Source organism: Calypte anna, chromosome 9 (genome assembly GCF_003957555.1).
Source record: "Calypte anna isolate BGI_N300 chromosome 9, bCalAnn1_v1.p, whole genome shotgun sequence".
Taxonomy (NCBI): Eukaryota; Metazoa; Chordata; class Aves; order Apodiformes; family Trochilidae; genus Calypte; species Calypte anna.
In genome coordinates, this window is record NC_044255.1 from 6,810,134 (window position 1) to 6,834,512 (window position 24,379).

General features: G+C 37.9%; 1 protein-coding gene across 1 annotated transcript in view; it reads right to left on the reverse strand.

Annotated features, from left to right (window-relative positions):
* Window positions 1-24,379, reverse strand: part of CLSTN2 (calsyntenin 2) — a 292,419-nt gene that overhangs the window by 38,425 nt on the left and 229,615 nt on the right. The window contains exons 6-9 of the mRNA XM_030456311.1: window positions 17,737-17,886; window positions 11,835-12,020; window positions 8,526-8,774; window positions 7,857-7,978 (exon numbers count right to left, since the gene is read on the reverse strand). Of these exons, the coding sequence (XP_030312171.1) occupies window positions 7,857-7,978; window positions 8,526-8,774; window positions 11,835-12,020; window positions 17,737-17,886 (707 nt within the window). The remainder of the gene's footprint in view (window positions 1-7,856; window positions 7,979-8,525; window positions 8,775-11,834; window positions 12,021-17,736; window positions 17,887-24,379) is intronic.

Genomic DNA, 24,379 nt, shown 5'->3' on the forward strand with positions numbered 1-24,379 from the left:
TAACACACTTAACCAATTCTTCTTCTATTTACTTTACTGGGAACTGGGCAATCAGTTACTGCAAGAACCTCCATTAAATAAGCCACATTCAGTTAAAAATTCAGAACACAGAAAATGAAGACTGAATTTGAAATGAGAGTTGCTGTGCTGTCCATGAAGCATTACAGCAAACCCTTCCTTGAGAGTATATCCAAATCCAGTGATGTCAGCAGAGATGCCTCAGTGAGAGAGAGCTTGAGGCCACTTACAAAAGGAATAAAAAAAGTTGTGCAGGCTGTGCATCCAATTACAACAACAACAGTAAATTGCTCTGAACAAATTTGAGTCCACAGCTTCATTGGAGTAAACAAATTGAAAGGGAAAAGGCTGAATTCGTAAAAAACCCAATCATAGTAAGACTGGAAAACAATTCAGCAAGACCCTGAACTTTGACTAATTGCCTGAAAAAACACAAAAAATTCTGCTGTGTCTTAATACCATTAATTGTCCATTTGCAATAACACTGGTGCAGGGTTTGAAAGATCTGTGCACTGTCAGCCTGCAGCTTTTTTTCTATTTTTGAGAAGGTGTTAATAAATTAGGAATAGGACCTTAACTGGGTGCTGTGAGTATACTTTAAAACTAAAAAAAAAATGGTAATACTAATAAACTAATAAAAGTATTATAGCTATTGATAGTAATGCTGAAGCATGCCAATATTTCTTTACTGAAATTACATTCAGTAAAGTTGCAAATCTTAACATTAAAGTTGCACTTAGAAACTTAGAGTTTCATTGGAAAAAAAATTCTGCTAGTGGAAAATTCACATGAGGATCCTGTTTTGCCTGCCTAGGGAGCTTCTGTAGGGTTCATTTCCTGCTTACAAAGAATATTAAACTCTATAGCAAAAACTGGTGTTAAGATACAAAATTATTCATAAGGACTTCCATTTTCTAGCCAGCACTAGTTATACTACTAAACTATAAACAGATACAGGTAATATAAACTATATATTAACATATATTGATATTACAATTATTTGTAACATTATCAGGGCTGAGATACTCGTTAATGTTGAATTTTTAAGCAGTCTTGGCTCTGTCATCCTCTGGCAAACCTGACACATCCAAGCACAACTTGAAGACTTCATTTCTAACTGGTAGCATTAAATTAAGAAACTGCACAGTTATCCTGACTTTATTTAAAAACTGCTGATGTTCCCTTTACTCTCACAGAGCACATGTTTGGTAAGAAAGCAAAGGTTTAGTTCTCAGCCAGTGCAGCAGCAGATGCATTGAGAATGGGGCAGATTTGCTCTGACCTCAGGAATTTTTTAATTTCTGCAACAAATAAGCCCACTAATTACATGACAGTTCAGTATGGTAATTATATATAATTTCTCCTTAAAGTCTAGTGAACACAAAAAGTGGTTTTTAAAGCAATGTCTTGAGATAGTCAATACCTGAAAAAAGCAGAGTTCTTAATGAAAAGTGAAACTGATCTTTCTTCAAAATCACATACATCAAACATTTGGCTTACCCTCCACCAGTCATTCCTAATAGTAAAAGTTCTGTAGCTAAAAGACTGGTTTTGATAACCTAGGGAGGTGGTATAGTGAGAACTCACAAATATCTCCTGAAGCTGACTGTGTCCTACAGTCCTAAGTGAGGAATTGTTTATATGGTCACTTTCACATGACAAATTACTGATATAAGTTTCACTGAACCATTTGCAACCATGATAATAGCTTTTTAAAATATCAGCCACTGATACGAGAGTCACACATAACAAGGCAGGAAGGAATTTTAAGGGACATATAAAGTACATCTCTCCCTGCCAAGTTTGCACCAAGTACATCTACTACAATGTGAGTAATAAAGAAAAATAAAATTTAATGAGTAAAATATAAGAAGGGGATATTAGTAGATAAAGTTCAATTTTATTGCACATTTCTATTTAGCGAAGAATTTGTACTTGAGCTGTGCAAATTACTCCCTCTTACCATCAATTCTGGTTTGGATATTGGCCAGAAAAGTTTTCCCAGGAAGACCATGCTATTTCCAGCTGTCTACCAACCACTGTTCCATAAGAAGAGACTTCATTATAACCTCAGAGAAATGAATGCCCCAAGGTATCTTTCAGAGATTGTTGCCAACCTGGCAGTGTATTAATCCACATGCCCTGTGCCTTAATGGACTTCAATAATCAATGATGAGCTTCATGAAACTCCTACACGTCATATCTGGCATTCCCATAGCACCATGAAAAATAGTCCTGAAATGAGGAGTTTTTTCTTCTTCTTGGATGCAAGAAACTAAGTTCATTAGAAGAGCAGGTATTCAGCTTCCAAGTAAGAACCTTTCTATATAATGTATATTTGCTGTTGCATTGTGGCAACTCTGGAGTGAAGAATAAGAGTTTGCTAACTAATTTGCACACAAGCTGTGAGTTGCTTTTGTAGCATTGAAAATTGTAATGTGTAATACTTATTTTCACAATAGATTTCAAAAATATGGATGGCTTAATTACAGCTTTAAATAATGAAATTGCTTAATCATGCTGACAGATAAAGCACCTGAAAGCCTTGATTATGTACTGTAGTTGTAGCATGTCTTTGTGCTGTCATACTGTAATTTCAGTGTCTCTAAATAAATTAGATCCATAATTCATTTATTATGAAATAATTTTCTTATAATTCACTGTCTTGGTTTGGGTCAGGATAAAGGTGATTTTCTGTCTTGTACTTTTGCTTTTAGCTAAGTCTCTTGTAAGTAGTTGCACTTGCTGAAATTAACAGCAAGTTTCTCAGACAGTGTGTGCTTCTAGGACTGATAACACTTGATGTTTATAGTTACTGCTAGAGACTGGTGTGCAGAGCCAAGGACACTGCTCAGCTCTGAGGAAAACATTTTACCATCCAGGAGGATACAGAGGTCCCACCTGAGCCCTCCTTTGGGGAGGAACAGACAAGATAGATGCCAGAATTGACCAAACAGAGTATTCCATCCCATATACGTCACACTCAGTATAAATTTGAGGCATCACGAGGGCCAAGCCAGATCTTTTCCGGATTTCCTGATTTCCTGCTTCCCTTCCTTCACTCGGCATCCTGGAAGGATCCCATCCATTCGTTTGCCTGTGGTCCTGATCCGTGCCAGCCCATATCTGTGTGTTCCTGCCTCCAGTTCCCGACTGCTGCCGACTCCAGGAGTCCAGCCTGGACTTTCCCAGGGCTGCCCTACAGCCTCGGTGGTGACGTGAGAGTTATTGGGGGAAAGGGGGAGGAATGTGGTTTCCATTTTCCTGTATATTTGTATATATTTAGTAATTTTATCTATTTATCACTACTGTTTCATTAAAGTTGTGTAGTTTAGTTTCCAAACCATAAGTCTCTCTCCCTTATTCTCTCTCCTTTCTCTATCAAGGAGAGAGAGATTAATAGAGAGCGTCTGTTATTTGGTTTAATCGCCGGGCCAGTGTTAAACCGTGACATTCACCTTCCTTGTTGCTAAATTGCATCAAGCAAGAATGTCAGTTCAGTAACACTTGATGGCTACAGTTAGACAGCACACCTGTGTTTATTTTTTAACTTTATAACTAGGAAGCTGCTCAGTTCAACACATGCTTAACTATATGGATTTGTAGACTTTACTGTTGCCAAGAGACTACCCAGAGGTAGAAAGTAAATCAGTGGAAAAAAACCCCAACATACTTTCTTCTTGAACTGCGGGCATCCAGAGACCATGGCTCCAAGGCTGGGATAAACAGCTCGTGCAGACAGATAGCTGAATTTATATCTATTGATAACATACACTAATTATCTCTTAAGCTGCATTTGGAATGATAAAGTTGTCAGCCCTACCTTTGTGAAAAACTTCAGACTATCTGAACACTGCAAAGCCAAACTTCTTTTCTTGAAAGATAAACAACATGGAGGCTCTAGGAAACTGCTCAAGTACCAGACTGCTATTTAGTATCATTTTCAAACCAGTTTGTGCATGCTTTGTACAAACTGGTGGCATAACTGGTAAATCAGGGGCAGTGTAAAATATAATACTAAAATAGCTGATAAATAAGGAAACAAATGTGACTCTTCCCCATCCTATATGTAGCTTGATTTGGAATTTCTGTTCTAGGTTTTCTATTTCTTGGGTTCCCAGAGTAATGCATAAACAAGGCAAGTTAGCATACACTTTAATCCAGCTTTTTAGGCATGTTAATAACTCCGTATCAAGATATTCTCTATATAAGAAACCGAATTGATTGGGAGGGCAAAATTTCTGAGCCTCAGGTAAAAATGAATAACTGAACTCCACCATATAAAGAAACCTGACTTCCAATAGGGCACCATGGTGGAAACGCTGGGATTGACAAGCCTGAGGTGTTTAATTTAAAGGTGAAACTTGGTGCATAGTGGTAGTGGAAGCTTGCGTCATCCTTTCTCCTCTGTGTACCCTTAACCCTTTAGGACTGAGACTACAATGTACTTTCCATAAATATTCACTTATTTTCTTCTCTCTGACCTTCTCAGGAAGACCATTCAGAGCTTTCATCATGTGAATGATTGTCCTCTCAAAACCAGATGCACAGAACTAACCAATTTCTAAAACTCCAGCATACAATTTTTATTCAAAAATGCTGTAATTTAAGAGGAATAGCTAATTTAACTAGAGAAGAGGTCCAGACACCTTTCCTTTTGCTCTCTTATTTAACGTATATCTTTTCAAAAGATGCTCTGCCATGTTGTTGCACAATACTGCTTTCCACAGTTAAAAGACCCTATATTGTGCAATGAAGTGTTTAAATGCAAAAGGAGTAGCTACATGCACACAGAAATAAAATGCATTATATTCAGATTTACTTAAGCCTTTTTCTCTAGTTCCTATTATGAACCTTTTTCTCTAGTTCCTGTTATGAAAGTAATAATGAAAAGCACTGCAGGCTTATTTCGGATTATTTAAAGCATTTTATCTCATCTTAGAAAAGAAACAATGACTTTCTGCATGGTTAGCTATTTTTTGCTGTCTTAGAATGACTCCAGATCACCAGTGCATTCCCTGTTTCTTAAGGGGATCAATATCAATTTTTCCTGTAGGGTAGATGACTACTTCCAGCATGATAATATGGGTAGAAAACAGGAAATAAATTCCCATTGTGAATAAAAAGAATTACACACAAACATGTTCATCCCTAGCTAAGATCCCTTCTCCCATTCAGAAAAGTTTTCCAAGTCACTTGATTTAGGGGAAGGAAAAATATCCCTTGGCTTGATGATCCTCAGCATCAGAACTGTCATATCCACAATAAGGAGTGTGTGAAATACACTGTGAACCAGACGAACTACACCTTTACAACAGAGCTGTTAACAAATAAAGCTCCCTGAAGTGCTTTTGGAAATACCTTTGTATTGGGAGAAAAAAAAAGGTGAGAAGACTATTTTTGTTTGTTTTACAAGGGTGAAATTCTGCCCTTGTTAAAATCAATAAAGATTTTCCCACAGATTTCAAAGTAATCTATTTCTAATATACATAATCTCGTTATAGACTGATTTCTTTTGTATTTCAGGTATACTTGCACCAAGGTATTTTACAAGGCTGAACACAGCACTAGAGGCTGAAGGGGAACATGATTAGTGATGTAAGTTTAAAAGTTCAGCAGCCCCAATTCTCCAAGGAGACACATTCAACCCTTGTGTTGTACGGAGCTCACAGAGCTCAGGCCCCTACAAGGCTCATCCCACCTTAAGTTATTTCCTTTGTACAAGAGGAAGCTGTACAATCTGATCATTTTGTTAAATCCAGGACTAAATACACTGAAAGCCATACTGAAAATAAATCCTTAACTCAGTGAACTAACTTAGAGACACAATCTTCCCAGAGCCACTTGCTGCACATGGTGGTTATGCTGGCTGCACTGTATCAGGAGACATCAGACACACTGTTTGGGGGTAGCTGTATAAATTGTCACTTGACTCCTCATCTTCAGCCAACAGTGGAGTCTGCAGCTGTTCCATACTCACCTGCCACAGAATTAAATTAAATTTGGACTGACAATAAATTCACATTCTTGATCAGTGCCTTGAAAGAATGAGTAGTCTAATAGAGTAGGTAGAGCCCAAAGCAGCTGGTATGATAAATTTTACTACTTTGCAGTAAGAATGATAAATGATTTCACTAGTTTATGCTTCACCCTATTACAAGGTCATCAGAGTCCTCTCAGCACAAACAAGCTATGGATTGTTGTCATAATCATAAAGCAAGTTCAGCAATAAAGTACTCTGCCACATGTGATTCTGTGATGTTACTCTGCTCTGTTACTGATACCTACCCTTAAACACTCTTCCAGAATCACATATGCAATGTGTTCTACAGCATCCCATAGCACAGAGTAGTGCAAAACTGTAGTGAGAAACTGTTCAGCAGTTTGTTACAGCTTAATTCCCATGCTTTTCTTGAAATATCATGGAATCTGAGAATATGCCACTACAGAATGAACAGTTCAGGAGGTTAGTTCTCCAGAGCTATTTCAGTATCTAAATATGCAAATTATCATAGGATATCATAGGATTTTCAGAAATTTCTAGAGCACATAATTCACTTTTGAAAATCTAGCCCTAGCTTCTTTTCATATTGAGATCTAGAGCAGTGTGTAGTGAAATGCTAATTTGCCTTTTGATGTGGTTTTAAAATACACTGTACTTTCTAAAGTTATGCAGACAGAAGCTGACACAATTTTGCTACTTTCAAGTGAAAATTTCTGCCTGTCTTGTATTCAAAACCATGGAAGTTCCTTACCTGCCCATTATTCACGTGTTTTATTTTCAGTTTCTTTTAATTTAATCTACCATACAGGCCAGATGCAGTACTGAAGCAGAGGCAAAGAAGATATCTTTACAGGGAACTTTGCATTATAATTAATAGTATAGTATACAGTTTATAATATTAGTATACAACTTAGAAATACAAATCCACCATTTGCATTCAGAACAGCGTTATCTGAGGTGACATCAGTTACTCAGGTCTTGAAATCTTCAATATGATTTCATGTAAATTTACCTCTTTCTAGACTGTAATATTACATATCAAGTACTTCAGAAACTGATTTCAAACTGGAAGATGTAAATGCAAACTAAGAGATCATTATAAGGTTACTTACCACATTCACCTGATATCATGACAAAGATCATCTTTCTATATGCATTTTGAAGGTGAATTAGGAAATAAAAGATTCCTGTATCTACATCTTCAATACTTTACTTTGGACCCAAAGACATGAAGAAACTTCCTTTGAGAAAATACTACTTTGCTGTAGTCTTTTTTCACCCAAATGATCCTTATCTTGCTTAAAATTATTAAATATATGAAAGGAAATTCTTATCTCTTTAATAATAATTTCCTTGTGATATACTCTTTATAATAAGGAGAAACTACACAGAGCACAGCAGATGAAAGTAAAAGTCTGCAGATTAGATTCACAATATATTAAAAATGCCTCTCTCTGTGTCAGCATACTCTTTATTGAAAAGGCTTCCATCACTTCCATTGTGCTGATAAAGTAGATTTTTTTTATTTTTTATGCTAAATTGAAAACTTTTGGGCAACTATATGCAATGTCGTGTCACTCTATCCATTGCAAAGATATAAAACTCTACTTACTGTTTAAAAGGACTCAGTTAAAAAACCCTACTGTTTAAATGACTCAATGGATTTAACTCATTTATCTCTTCTGTGGATCTCAGAGTCACAGCAGTTACAAACTGCAACACAATTGCCTTAGACTTGCCAGTTCCCAAAGCTGCTGCACTAGGATTTGAGTTGTTCTCTATGATTCCTGCACCAGATGAAGATGGGCTACAGATAAAATAATGCCACAAGTACCTGATCGAGCTTCCAGTGGAACTCTGCAGGACGGAAGGTGTCAGCCTGATCAAAGTCTTTGCGCAGGAGGAAGACGAGGCGGCAGTTGTGCACGTACAGCGCGTAGTGGTGTCTGTTCATCTCTGAAAGGAGGCACCACTAACATCAGTGATCTCAACTGCCAGCAACACTTCTGTTCAGGTGAATGTTTGAAAGCAATATACAGCTAAAAGACAAAACCCAACCAACGAAAAAAAAAAAAGCAACAAAATAATTGACTCTTCTCACGATCACGGGTCATTAAGGCTTCCAGGGAAGGCACATGTGGGAAGCATCTTCCTGAATTAAGCTGTGTTAGTTTTGTTTATGGAAGCACTATGTCCAAATAAATAAAATCCAAATCAATATTTTATCAAACTCTTTGCAATGAGGAATTAGAATTTATTTTCCCAGTATAAGTCACATAAAAATTAAACTTTATTATTTTTAAACAATTCCTATAAAACCAGTGCTTGAAACTTAGGTAGACATTGGTCCCCTCAACAGCTATCAAGTTGTCAATGCTTAGTGGCACCATCCCAGTTTAATAACTTTTTTTTTTTTCCAGACAAATTAACTGAGAAGAGATGATGACACTCTACTAACTTTGTTATGCCCTTTAGCAAACATTTTTTGAATACCCAGGCTCACCTGTCTTGTCAGAGTTGCAGAGAATAGTTTCTTTCTCAGCTCTTAATCCTGGACTAGGTCCATGTTTCATCCACAGACTGATGGTGAATTGATCAGTTAAATTCTTTGGGACTATTCCATCTGGGATTTTGGCTCCTTGCTTTCCATCAAATTTAAAAATCATGTCGTTGTTGTCCATGAGAAGCCCAGCTGTCCAGTTTGCTGTTGCACTGGGAGATGGTAACAGGTCAATGGCACCCGAGGAAGCTCCTGCAGATGATATGAAAACATTCATGTCATTCAGTAACTGACTTTCTTAACCTTACCTTACAATAATCAAATTAAGCCCAAATTTACTTTTCAATCAGATCAATGACTTTGTCCAAGCCTCCTGCAAAGCTATACAACCCTGGATAAAGGAGAGCAGGCAGATCTACCCTCTTAGATGGAGCATGGCCTTGGTTTTTCCTTATTTCAGTTTCCCATCTGCCATATGTGAGAATTAGCAACTCTATCATTTTTTACTTCATCTACATTTAGAAGGAAGACAGCACCACAGCCATTTTTCCACCACATCTTAGGCCCCATAACTGTTTATTTATTTAGTAGGATTTTGGTGGATGTGTTTCAGCAGTCCAAATTGCCTTCTATGCATTCTTTACTTATTATTGTTGGATGACAAGGTGAAAAAAATGCTTAGTAAAATGTTTTGAGGCACAACACTAAACTCCTTGACATTAAATTTATTCAAGCATAATTTAATAATTTAAACTGCCCACCTTGACTGTCAGAGTGAGTACATTCTGTGTTATTGAAAGGCACACTTAAACTATCAGTCATGGTAAAAAAAAAAGGAACTATAATGTACTGTCTTTAGCATCTCAAATCCCTAGATTGCCTCAGATAAATGAAGAAATGAGCATAGGATTTTTACACTTAATTATAGAGAGACAGTCTTGGAGTTTACATGGCACTGATGAATATCTGCTTGTGATTGCTCAGTTCTGCACTCTGCCACTGCACAGTACTTTACTGGTAGAAAAAAAAATCAGGGTTTTATTCCTTTTCAAATAATTTATTCATCCAACCATTAGATAAAATAAGGTCATTTTGGAAGAAAACTGATTTCCAGAAATAATTTAACCTGCTCTTTACATTAAGGATGATATAAAATACTGAATATTAAAATTTTAAGCTAGTCCAAATGTAAAGTTCATTGTCATTTAGAAGTTTCTATCAAGGTCCTATTACAAGTTTCCATACTACTTGCTCTTCTTTATGAAGATATGGAAAACTTCCAGCAGTGAGAATCATTCCCCCCATTTACACATACTTTTTGTATCCTATCTGTTTGCTGAAGTGCTTTCTGGGTCTTCACAGATGTGCTGAGTAAAATGTAGCAGTTCAGCAGTCCCTTCAGACAGTGGATCTGTCCAGCTGATCAAAGGCTGTCTGCAACTACTTCAATGGTACTGACAGACCTGCTGACACGTTTTTGATCATTCTGCTTTTTACCAGCTTAGGCCCACACATGGTGCAGACATTGAATTAAGACTGGACCAGTCTTGGGAAACATCCACTTTATTCAGGAAAAAAAGAGAAACTTGAAATTTCTTTTCTACTGCTGAAGTGTCAGCAGGAAAAGGAGCACATTGAACCCTTTACACTTTGCACAACCCTCCTCAAGCAAGGAATTTTACACCAGCAGACAGTGCTTGGTTTTGGTCCTCCTACACTTAAAGTTATAATATTGTTAGATCTAGTTGCTGTTAGTGTTCTATGTCAGTGCAATCATTGGTGCTTTACATCTTCTATGTAGTGACCTGCTCTGACTGATTGTGCCATTTGCAGTTCAGGTCTGTAACAGCCTTAAAGCAATATCTTTTTTGATGTCAATAGAGGTTCCTAGAGGAGGCAATGGTACTTGACTGTAGCTATAATACATTTATTTTTATTAAAATGCTAGTGTTATATGAAAACAAGTTCCTGAGAGGCCACATAGCCTTGCTCAACCTCTCAGTTTTAATGGCATTAGCATAATGAACACACATAGTGTTGTCAGATGGGCTTTATCCTACTTTTCTAGGTTCCCAGTCAGTTGGATAAAGATACAGGATAAAAATTATTATTCTTATTTCTGTATTATTAACTAAGTAATTTTCTGATTGAAAATACTCAGATTTTACAAGAATGCTACTATTCCCATTCACTTTTACCTCACTTGTCCAGTCTCCATGGGTAGTCAGTTGTAACAGCAAACTATTTTTCCCTGGGAATTGGCTCCCCCTTTTTCATAATTACCTAAGTGTCATAACACTGACTGAAAATTCTAAATTACAAAATTATTTCTTACAGGTTAGTGTATTGCTTTTCGCATATATATTTATCTGCAATAGTGTTGTGTGGCTGTCAAAACAAACATCAGCCAGAGCACCCCAAACCAAAATCCACATATTTAGTTAGAAAAAAAGAAAAACAAAAATGTATGTTTGCTACTGTATATCAAACAGGAGACAGAGACATTTTGCTGAAGATGAGAATCAATGTTGCACACCATCGTGGCTTCAGTTGAGGAGTCTAAAAAGGAAGAATTTTAGAGGAGAAACACCAAATCTCAGAAGATAAACAGCTTAATGTGTGGCCCTTGCTTTGCCAGGCACATAACCTTGAAGTCACAAAATAACAGCAGGATCCTCAAGTATTTAATCTACCTTTCTAAATGAATTTGTATTTTTTAGATCAAATTATCCAGAAGAAGGAAAAAGGAAAAGAACTAGGAAACCCTTCTACACAAGGATACCTCTTTTCTGAAACTTGTATTTCTTAAATATTTTTCTCAGACTGATACCTCAACTGTTCCTGTATTTTTTCGTTTTGTTTTACCCTGGCATAGCACTTAGCAGCAGAACAGAAAGCTGCGTCGAGGAGACTGAAACATAAGGTAGAGATTCAGTTCTCATCAAATGCTACAGTGTTCCTGTGATGGCACATCTATACCTGAAATCTCATTACACTGTCAGACCAGTGTTAGCAGCAGAAGGAAGAAAGAGTGAAAAAGTGGTAGAATGAGGAAAGAGAAAAAAATAGAGAAAGGAACAGAAACAGGAGAGGAAAAACTAAAGCAAGGAACAGGTATAACAAAATAGTGACAATAAATGGAAAGGAAGGAAAAAAACACCAGTCAAATATCCCCACTCCCTTAATTTTCATTGCTACAATACAAAATGAACCAACTGAATTAAGTCTCCATATTGCATACTAGCAGGTCACAAGGAACTGCTGTTTTGTCTGGAAAAATTTTATTATGTCAACTGAAAGCCATATTCATACCACATAATTTCTGCAGAGATTTTTCTGAGTACGTTTCACGATCGCAGCCCTTTCCAATGTAGTTGGTCTGTAATTCAATGGTGGTGTGTATTGAGGAAACTGGTCCATCACAGGTTTCTAGATGAATGCTGGGAAACAAAGGGATGCTGCCAGAGCCAGGCCTGTATTCAATCCGTTTGTTCCAGTCTGGAAAAAAAACAAAAAAAAAGATCCAAGAGTTATTGGGAAAGAGAAGAGATTTAAATAATTTTAAATGACATATTGTTCTCAAAGGCCACTGATTAAGATAAAAATAGAAGTTTTTGAACTTGGCATCATTAAGTTAAAGTCCTAGAAAATACTGGATTTTGCTTCTCTTTGTAAAAGACTGTCAGGCTCAATTAAGTAATAGTACTGCTGCTGGAGTCACACAAGCACAGGGTACACACATATCCTGACAAGAAGTGCTAATTGGTGTCAGTCTGCATCTCCAGTGTCCATGTCCTGATGACAGACTACAAGCTAGCTCTACAGGGATGAGGCTCTCTGCTGCTCTGAATACGGGCAGGTCTCATAGTTTTGTGATACAGAACAAACATCTCCAAGGACCAGGCTATATCCCTCACTCTCACTGGACTGTGACCAAAAGCTAATGTAATACATCTGTAGTGCCACTTCTTGTCTACATATGTTTACTAATATTGTGGAGTATTAATGACAGAAAGTCACAGCTGGAAGGAATATTCAGGCTTCCCACCAGCTCTGACTAATCTGTGGGTTTGCTCATGCAGATGTCTCACAGCCTCTAACATTTAAAAAAAATCACCTGCCTTAGGACATGCCACAAATACCACTAGGCTTCTCAAAGGATGCATTTAATTTTTAAATCAAATTAATTATGTTCTGACAACATCCCCATAGCTCTTCCAAGTGACCAGTCCCTTCTTTCATGAGCTGTTAATTTCTTTCTTCCATGAGACTTTCTTCAAAAGCTCCTTGTAGATCATTCCAGGTATCTTACCACCTCTACTTGATTTTTAACTCAAGGGAATGCACATATCTTGGGCTTGAAGGAAGTGATATTTAAAAACTGACCAACTTTCTTGGGCTCCCTTCCAGAGTCTTAGCCTCTGGGATTCCTGCAAGTAGATCCTTAAAGAGTAATAGGTCGACCCTGTGGAAGTCCAGAGTTGTAGTCCTACTTACAGCCCTTCCTCTTCCTTGTAAAATACTAAACTCCAGAATGTCATAGTCTGTTGCGGGAGGAGCCATTCTTGCTCCTGAAGCTCAACGAGCTGCTGGTCTCTTCCAGGACTCCAGCCACCACACAGCGCTTCCAGGGTAGAAGTGTAGCAGGAGGAGCCTTTATTGCTCCAGAGGCTCAACGAGCTGCTGGCCTCTCCATGCCTCGCACCAGAGTGAGCTGAGGTTTTTTCTGTGGGTGTGTGTTCCACCTTTATTGGCCCCCTGGCCTTGCTCATGCCCAATAGGGGCCTGTCCTAATCAGGCACAGGTGGACTCACACCCACTCACTGGCAATTCGAGGCACCTGATTTATCTTATTTCTCTACAATAGTCAATGTCACCAAAGCTGTTTAAAACCTTAGCATCCCCAAACAGACCTTCTTTATTCATTAATGCAAGGTCCAGCAGTGCCCCTCTCCTCATTGGTTCTTCAGCTAGCTGCATCAGAAAGTTATCATGTATGCACTGCAAGAGCCTTTTGGACTGGATATGCCTGGCTGTGTGGGTTTTCCAACAAATATTAGGGTGTACTAAAGAGTGTGATATAGTGGCTACTTCCAGTTGACTATAGAAGACAGCATTTTCTTCTTGGGTTGGTGGTCTATAACAGACACCCACAACAGTTTCACCCCCACTTGCATGACCCTTAATTCTTACCCACAAGCTTTCGACCTCTTCTACTTCTCCCCCTGGATGAAACTCAGTACACTCAGTTGCTTTCACACATAAAGAGCAACACCGCTGCCTCGCCTTGGTAGTCTGTGCTTCCTAAAGAGTGCACAGCCATCCATGACAACATTCCAGTCACAGGAGCTGTCCCACCACCTTTCAGTGATTGCAATGACATCATAGCCATGCAACCTAGTGCAGATGTCAAACTCCTCCTGATTATTCCCCATACTCTGTGCATTGGTATATAATATATTTCAGAGAGGGAGTCAGGAAATTAGTTTGCAGTTTTGGTAGCTGACCATGTCCAGACACTTTCAATATAAGAAAAGGGCCCACAGAGTGGAGTAGAGGATGAAGTTGAGAGAGCAATGCCAGAGAAAAGACACCAAGGTCAGTGATGGAGGGGGGAAGGTGCCCAAGCAGAGATTTTCCTGCAGCCAATGGTGAGATGGCAGCTGTCCCCCTGCAGCCCATGGAGGAGCACAGTGGAGCAGTGAAGAACCACGGTGGGGTAAATGTGAATTTGTAGCCCCTGAAGTGTAACAGGTGGGCAGATATGAAGGAGAAGCCTGTGCAGAACTGCAGAAATGGACAGATGTGGATCTACAGCTTTGTGGAGGACCCCATGCCAGAGGAAGTGACTGTTTTCCCAAAGCAGACCGTGACTCTGGGCAGCCCACGCTGGAGCAGTCTGTTCCTGAGAGACTGCACCTGGTGAGAGGGACTCATATTGGAGGGGTTTGTGAAGGACTCTCCCATGAGAGGGAGTCCATGCTGGAGTGGGGGAAGAAGGTGAGAAATCATCTCCCTGAGGAGGAAAAGTAGCAGAAACACCATGTGGTGAACTGACCCTAAACCCCCATTCCTCATCCCCTGAGGCAGAGGCAGGAGTGAAATAATCCAGATCCCCAAAGAAGGGAGGGGAGGGATGTGAAGGCATCAAGATCTGGTCATGTTTCACAAGTTCACAAGTTGAACCTGTCTGGTTTTCACTTGTTACCATAACCGAGGGGATGAAAACCTCCCTGTCCTTGTCTCATTAATGAATCTTAATGTGGATTGTCCCCTTCCTGTGCCATGGTGGGGGTAAGGGGTGAGCAAGCACGGGCCTGGTTGGTACCAGCTGGGCCTAAACACTGACACTTGACAACTCTTTCCATGATTTCTGAATTTTTCCTGACACAGCCACTCTTCCCCAAGCCTGTAATTATGTAAACTTAGGTCAAAAATCAAATGTACTCAGAAGTTCGATTCATTTTCAAATGTCTGAAATGGGTATTTAAAGAGTGGCTATTCTACTAAAATGGTGTCATTCAAGTTAATAGCTGAATGGAAGCATTTTGCTACAATTACTTTTAAAGATGTACAGCTAATGCATGCACAGAAGCTCCAAGATGAGACAGGCATAAAAGCTTTCTGCTTTGCAGTAAATTCAATTAAAAAAAAATGGGTAAACATCTTGCAGCTAAGACAACACAAGCATTGGGTTTTAAATTGAAAAGTATCTGCACTAGAAGAAAAGAAAATTGACTTATATTTATTGCAGAAAATATTTATTCCTGAAGACTAGGAATATTAGTCTCATAACCAAGGTTTTCTGCACTTGACCACCCTCCTCTAAATAACCTATTGCTTTTGTAATCATATTGCTCCTTGTTAAAAGCACTGACAGCTCAAAAACCAATACAGTTCTGGTTTTCTTCTGTAATTGGATTTTACTAGAAAGACCCTATGAATAACATTCTAAAATCACTCAGCATTTACTACAAATAGCATCTGTGAAGTGTGTTGACTCAGAAGTTATCTATGATCACATTTCTACTAAAAGAGAAGGTCTTGCCCTTCTCTGAACAGAAGAAAGATTACATTTCAGTAGGAAAAGCAAGCCCATCTGAAGTGTACATGGACTCTGAATGACTCTTCAACGTTGAATAGGTGTTAAGAATGTGCCTTTTGCTGGTAACAAAACCCCAATTCAGCTTAGAGAGCCCTACATGCCTTAAAAAAGAAGTAACATGCAGTATCTCTGGTACACTAACTATATTCTGGTACTAGAAATGAGCTAAAGGAAACATGGCCTAGATTACAGGTTTCTGACCCTTTCTTATTTCACCTCATGTTTCTTAAAAAACATACTTTACGGATTTGCCACAAATCAGTTTAATGCTTTGAATAAAGCATAATTCAGGAATGGGAAGAATACCAGGGAATGTGCAGAAGAAAATATTTTATTAATATAGAAATTTACTAATGGTGTTTAATTTTTTTTAAAACAAAACATAGAAATAATTTTAATTTCAAATCACCTAGTTTTTCATTCTAATGGCAGTAAGGCAGTGACAGTTCACTTTTTGGAAGTGATGGAAATTAACTCACAGATAGAAGGAAGATTATTTGTAGCACAGATGTAAAAGTCAGTTGATAAAAACTTACTGATGAAAGTTTTCATTTAAAGCAACTGATTAGGAATTAATTCATGAATTTCCATTTTTAGTTTTCTTAAGATTCTTTTAACATTCAGAGTGGGTTAATGTCAGTTTGGGTTATGTTGGTTTATTTACGTAAACCTATTCTTTCCTGCCCCAACCCTACACCAGGCAGGATATTTCAAGGGCACCTGTACTGAAATTTCTTGCACTGAATTTTTTACACTGAATTTGGTTTGGACTCCTACAATTTCTATTCGTGACAGTCAGAGAGAGAACTGCACAAGATTTCAGATTACATAAGTCAGTAACTTTTAAAAACTAACTGCCAGTGCTATAATTTGAGTATTTATTTGTTCAATATAACACTGAGGAACAAGAAAAAATAATGTCAAATGCCAAAAAAATTTGGCAACAGCTACGTTATAATGAGAGACACAGAATATTGACCCTTCCTGTTAAGCAAAACATCACTGTATCTCTCATAATCATCCAAACTTTTAAAATATATCATTATGTCAAAGAAGATGGAGCACAGCTGCTGGCTGCCTCTTACAGAGAGACAGACACAGGGAAAAAAGAGCAATATAATATCCTGCAATCCCAGTCTCCGTATTTCCCCTTTAATATTAATAAGAAGTTTTATTTGATTTTTTTTTTCCCTAGCAACAGTTAATTTTTACATGTACTGGCTGAAACTGGAAAATAGCATCCCTTATATGATTACCTTTACCTCTGAAAAAACAGTAGGCAGAAAAAGATCTCATTAAAAGAAATGTAGATATTTCTGGAAATATGCTGCAGTTTGCTTTCATATTATAATTAATGACTGAGCAATATGGAACTACCCAATTGTTTGTGGTATCTACCCAATTGTTTACTTAAAGACTTTATTCTCTGAGTAGGCAAAAAATATCCACTGGCACTTTGTGGTATTTGACCTGGAGAGATGCCAACAAAGTGAAGCTGTCACCTGGCTGACAGATGGAGAGAACCAATTCCACACAGATGACATGGAAAATGTTAGAGTAAAACATAGAGATGTTCCATAGCTTTAACTGCTTATGATAAAGACCTGTCATAAAACTTTATCAGATTAGAAGACAGAAAAAACAGTTGTGCCAAATTGCCACAGATACAAAAAGCTCAAAGCCAAGCGTAATGATAATGAATGCTATCAAAGCTTATCTTTTCCTATCTAGGATGCTGGATTGAATCCACAAGCTGGGAGATTTTTTTTAATTTTCTCATTTACTGCATTTTTTTTTTTTTTAAGATTTGTTCTTTCATTTATGCTGTTTTCTCTGTTTTCTCACCATCACACAAAAAATAACTAGGTGGCAGCCACTCTATGAAACACCTAACGTTAAGCAAACCATCAGTCACATACAGCTCTGACTTCTAGAAAAAAAAATTGTATCTGTAAAATAAAAGTAACTCCATTGCAGCTTTTTGTTATAAACTTATACACCTTAGAAACACTTCACATCGTTTAAGATGAACAAAGTGTCGAAAACTCAAAGGACAAAGAAAAGAGATTTAAACAAAAAAACCCCAATATATAAACTATTAAGTCTTACCTTGCCAGCCTGGCTTGCACACTGGTTTGACATTAACTCGCACTAAGACATCGTCTGTTGCATGTTTTTGCCCACAGTCAAAAGCTGTCACCATTATCTCATATTGGTGCTGTTTATCATAGTTCAGCTTCTCAGTGTTCCTGATATTACCTATAGATTCAACATAAGAAAACATTCAGCAGTTACTTCTTGGCTAAGCATATACAGACTGTAACATTTAGGTCTTGGTTAAACAAGTCCTTTGAGACCAGCAGGATCTTCAAAGGACAAGAGACAACCACAGCAGAACAGTTATGAGGACTGGGAAGTATCTTCTCCCAGTTCACTAGAGAAGTAAAGAAGTTCTTAGCCAAATATAAGATGCTAGGGAGATAATGTGGGCATGTCTACATTAGAACACATCTGCTCAACACTTTGTAAAGTGAGACTAATTAACAGTTATATCCTGAAATGTAAAGTGTAGCTGTGACCATTTTTCACCCCTCCCCAAAATACACTGCTTCAACATGGCAGCCCCATTCCTGGGATTCACTGCTGAACAGCTTCCCAGACTAAGTCTCTTCTTTTTTCCCTAAAGCTATAACCCTTTAGGTGAGAGAGATTTTTAGCTCTCTAACACCTTTCCCTAGGTTTTACAACTAGGAAAAATATCAGAATCACCGTTTACATTAGAGAGCTTACCAGTGTTTGATATGACAGCACAGAGTTATCACATGGAAAATAAAACTCAGCAACAGAGATTATCTGCTGAACCTGACACATGTATCAAAGTGACAAATTACCTGTTTCCAGACCAAAGACATCACAACTTTCACAGGAAGGGGAAAGATCTTTTTCAGAATAGTTCCTGCAAGTTTGGAAGATTACTGTGCAAAATGTATGTTTTTCTAGTTGATGAGTTCAGCATTTTAATTCTGTCCAATCCCACTGAAACACAATTCTTGCTCAAATTGAAACTTGATACTATTTAATGTTTCACACTTTTGGTCAGGGCTGTTTGTTAAGCCCTCTCTTTGAATGAAAGTATTGCTCTAGAACTCAAGAAACTAACTTACTCTGGATCAATACTACACATAACATCTGATTTCAAGCATGGATGTGCGATCTAAAGTTGTTTGGCCTAAATTTACAATGAGAATCACCCAAATCTTGGAATTTATTCAAATACAGAAATCTCATTCCCATAGGTGCTGGTCAAAGTACCTTTTGTTAGGCATGCTGGCACTGGTTAGGGGTTGGGTGTGAGTTTGGTTCTGGTTTCTTCTTTTATTCAAATGAATAGCAGTCAGGCAAAAGCAAATAAATGCAAAGTCTTTATATTTTTCACTAAATCCCCATTAGTGTGACAAGTTAAGACATTTAGCAGGGTTCTTTTCTCTGATGCACACTCGCTCTTGTAAGAGCACAACACTTTGCTGACAACTACTACCTTAAAGCCAACTTAAATTGTTTAATTGAAACATGCAAAAACTTTCCAGGTCAGCCCTGAAGGAAGGTTGCTTCTGGAATTACCACCTGGTTAAAGATTTTTAGCTGAAACAGACCCTTATATCTGCAGCTATAAATCAGGCCCAGTAACCCATTTTCTGGTGACTTCAAGTCTTCACACCTCTCTTTCTTCGCAGGACACAGAGGGGGACAAGTCCTATCACTATTCTTACATCTCAAATGGAGCAGCAGAAAGACCTGCTGTAGGCTAATATGGAAACAGTACTGTGTCCTACACCTTTCTTCCTTCTCTCTCTCAGGCACTTCACATTTTCAAGTCTGCCATGTAGACACCTCTTTCCATCAAAAAAAGCAACTGCAATACTGGTATAAAACAATTATTTTTGAGTTGGTAAGTTGCAAAACAATTAATCTTTATACTTTACTAGCTTGAGTTGCTTGATTAGTACCTGCCTAAGGATTTAATGAACAACTGCCACTGTATACTTAGTTATTCATTTAACATCTTCTCAGTTGTGCTTTCCTTTCTGCATTATATATATACATATATATATATATATATTACTTCTCACATGAATCTTCATACTTCCCCTGTTTGGTTCTCCTTTGTTTTAATTTAGTCCACGGTCAACAGAGAAAATTGTCAAGAAACCAAAATTGTTTGAATCTATGTCATCAGACTGCTAGAATTTGCAGGGCACATTAACTGTCTTCTAAGATTTATAAATCATTATTACACATTGGAATTTCTCTAAACCAGTCTCCCAAGATTATGGTTTGAACCACAAAAATTCTGACTATCAGCTGTTATTCTTAAGATCATTTGGCTGTCTTACAGATGCTAGTCAATAGCTTATTGATTTCCTAATTATTCTGGTTTTCTGTTACCTCACATGCTTTATGTTTCTTTTTTTTAATCCATACAATTAAAAAGTAGATACTGAAGAGAAGCACTATTAAGACAGGCTACTTAAAAGTTTTATAGGCAGCAGAGTCATAATTTCTATTTACATCTCACTCATGAAGAAAAAGGTAACTGGTAACATCTAAAAAAGGAAATTTTAATGGGAGAAGTACTTTTCTACACAGTTCTCAACTAGGCAATAATTTTTTTTTTTTTTCGGTCCTGCTAAATCTCAGCCTTTTCTTCTGGAAATACCTAAAGCTATAACAGATTTTAAAAGAGAGAAAAAAACCCAAATCCAATAGTGAAGTGACAACAGGAAAATAAAAATCTCTGCCTAAAGACCCATGTAAACCTCTGTTTTTTCAGGGTCAGTTTTGTAGATAGCTTGATACAGACCTTCCTGTTTAATAGGTGTCTTTTATCTTATTTTGGAGCAGCCCCAAGACTGCAGAAAGACAACTTATTTAGTGTGGCAGTTCCCTCTTAAATACTGTACTTTCTGGGTGCATAATAAGTATAAAACAGAATCTCATAATTCTTACAAGAGATGAGGGCAAGTGTTGTTGCATGAATGGCTTCTGACTTCAGTTTGCTCCCAGGAGTGGCAGCTCAACACTCCCATCCACCAGGAGCTGTATTTGACCACTGGTCAACTGAAGGATTGGAAATTCATCTTGTCAGAAAGCTGCACTTTTCAGTGATAATGGAAAGAAACCGTGGCCTAATAAACCAATAAATAGCACATGCAAGTGCTTAACTATGAAGTTTCACTCCTTTTCTGGCAATATGAAATTTGCATAGCTTTGTGCTGTAAAGGATGACACATCCATTTTCTATGATAAGTATCTTGTGCTGAGTGGCCAAGTGAGTCAATAACTCATCTTTATACTGAACAGTATGGCCATGTATTTCTGAAGGGCTCCACAGTGGTGCATGGCAAATATAGTTATCTCCATTTTAGAGATGAAAACAGGTCAGAGCCATGACAGACTCATATCTGTAGCTGAATTCTCTGACCATTGACCATGGTCCCTGACAAACAAAATCTGAAAATGGACAAAATATAGTTTTGCTGGCATTAAAACAGGTCAGCCAACTGCAATTTAATTTTGCTACTTGAAAAAAGCATGCACAACACTGATATTATAACTAATAACTATTCATGACTGGGATTCTCTGCTAACAAAGCAACTAGACGAAACTGCATGCAAAAGTCTCTTAAAATATATTGTTTCTTATACCTTTCATCCCAGTTTTCTGCAGAGAAAAGCATAAATACCTGCACATGCCTGTATTTTATGACGAAGAGCTCATTACCTTCCACATTCAGCTCATCATATACTTGAGTCAGTTTTACTAGTGTTACAGTTTCATAACACTATGCAATTTTACTCACAAAGAAATTACATACTGAAGGTCAGAGTTTCCAAATATAAATGGGAAGCTTTGTGTTACCTATCTTTAGGTGTCTAATTTACAAAGATCTACAAGAACTACACCAGAGCTGAATGCTGCTCCCTGTGCCAGGGCTGAGTGCCCATCCACTCTGCTTGTGCCACAAATGATTTGGTGATAGGAAGCAGACTTTCTTGGGGATTCTCTTCTTTTCTGCAAAATGTTCCCCAACATTTAACATTGTTTTTCTAGACAAGAAAATGCTTCTTGGATTGATGAACATACAAGAAACATTTTGCCTAAGAAGACGATGATGTGTCAAATGAAAAACACTGACAGAATAACATGTTCATCTTTGTAAAAGCCTGTGGTTGTGGTTAATTTCATACACTGGTGGTGAAAAAAACCCCATGCTCTGGGACTTGATAATAGCTCACTTTCCTCACAAGCCACCCTGCTCCTGGGGTCTTCTGCAATATTTAGACTTAATTCTAGGCATCTGGTTAAACACTCTTTCTGGCCATTGAACTTCCAAAATTATATGTCTGAAATAAGGCAGAAAAAAATCATAACTCACAGAAGACACAATGACCTGACTCTCACTAGAATTAAGACCTAGATCTATTTATCACAATGGCTAAAAATACTATAAACAAAACCCTAACTAGCACAGTATTAACAGACAGCCTGAGGTATCTCATATCTATTTTCATCAATCCAGAAGTAACAAGAAGGGGCACTATGCCAAAGAATCTGCACCAGACAAAGTTTGTATCAGCTGCCACAGAGACCTTCTCAGTCATGAAATGTGTTGGAACTATTTCTGTTACAAAAGAAAACTGCAACGCTCTATTCTAATTCTATCTCTAATCCCAGTGGGTTTAAGCAATTACCATTATCTAAAAAAAAAAAATGCAAATTAGATTGCAATTACCATTCATTGTGGCAGCACTGTTCTTTTAGTGAACAAACAGATCAAAAAGTATTAATTGGATTCATGACCAAGAAACTACAAGTATTACAACCTTATGCCAGTTATCCACTGCAGGACTTTAAGACATGATTAAATCAATTATTTTCTCATTGCCTTTGCTCCAGAGCAGGTTCTGGGTACATGAGAGCAAAGATGTAACCAAGGATTACTGACACATGGCATGGCTTGGGATCATGCCTCTGACTGTGAGAAACCCATGATCACTCATTGTGAACTATGTGAAAGCAGCTGAAAAGGCAGAAGCAATAGAAATGTCTGCTTTTTGTCATGCTCATCTCCATGTATTATTTATCCATGGTATCTGTCACAAACCTGGCATAAAATCACAAAAACACCTTTGACTCTTGTTAGTAACTAACCCCATACTGGCAAGTCACATGGAGCTCTGAAGAAATAATGGTTTCAAACAGAAAAATGGAGAATTGCCTTTCATAACAACATGAGGAAAAAATCCACAGAGGGAACCATATACAAACATTTACTTCCAAATGCCCACTTCTTCTAAAAATCCTTTGTGCAATAGCTCTGGTGAAATATTACTGTGCCAGCTGACCTTGTTTACTTAACCACAAACATGCCTGTTGTGATTACACCTCCTATACAGTACACTTGCCTACCCATGCATTAAAACGAGACAGCTTTTTTCCCCAATGTCATTTCCAGTTTATTGATGCTAAGAGGTCATTATATTTTGATGCTCAGCTGTGCATTGTGCAAGATCTGCACAATAAAAATGAAAAATTTTTGAGTAGGGAAAAGGGTTTTGATGAAAAGCATCCCAACATGAAAATGACTGCTCAGAGATAACAGTAGCTCCATCCACACTTTCTGAGGCAGTACAGCCTCAGACTGTCAGCACCGAACAATTGCTGATAATTTCAACATAAGCTTTGGGCTGTGTGCAAGGACAGTGCTGCTTAAAGCATATTTTGTAACCACAAGGAACAGCACGTTAGAACACTCGAAGGTTAAGGAGTAAGCAAGACGATTAGATTAAGGGACTCGGCAAGATAGCAACATCCACGAAGAAGCTCGAATGTGTGAAAGATAAGCTTTGTTAGTTAATTGTTGCTAAATGCTTTGTAGCCAATCAAGTTAAAACGTGTGTAACGAGATGTAGAAATCACCAATCAGCAATATGTATACGTGGCACTAGCTCTTAGATTAGTGTATAAATATTGCCTTCTGATTCAATAAAGTTGGACATTTGTTTGCATCAAACTGAGTCTCCGTCTCGCATCTGTTTGCATCAAACACCCGCTGCGACAAATGGTGACCCCGACGTAGAACGGGCTAGAGACTGTAAATAAAAATTTAAAAATTGCCAAAGAAATATTAAATAAAAAAGAAAAAAGAAGATTGAAGATTATCCGGTCGCAGGTCTCCAAGAACTCGAGAGTGAAGAAAAAGGCTGAAAGGAAGCCGGTAATTGTGGTGCGCACCTTCATCACCTCCTCGCGATTGGCAGGTGAGCTTGGAGAAACTTTTTGTTATGGGTTCAAATATTTTAAAAGAAGAACGAGACGTTTATTATACTTTAAAGACTTTACTTAATAAGGATAAAAAAGTTATACCTGGCCATGATCTAAAACTGCTTTTAAAATGGACTCGTGAGCATTTTTCTGACATCAATTCGGTCTCTATTTATGACCCTACATTTTGGGACGAGGTCGGAGTTAAATTATGGGATGCCACTACACGGGGCAATAATGAAACCACCAAACCCTTAGCACCTTGGCGAACACTTTTTGAAACTTTAAAAGGAAAAGAGTCTACTACTTCATCTGCTCCCCCTTCTGCCCCCCCGCTGCCAACCACTGCCTCTATGGTGAATGCGGATTTGGACCCAGAACCCTTTGACCCTGGGGGCTGGATGAAAACTAAAATGGGACTGAGAA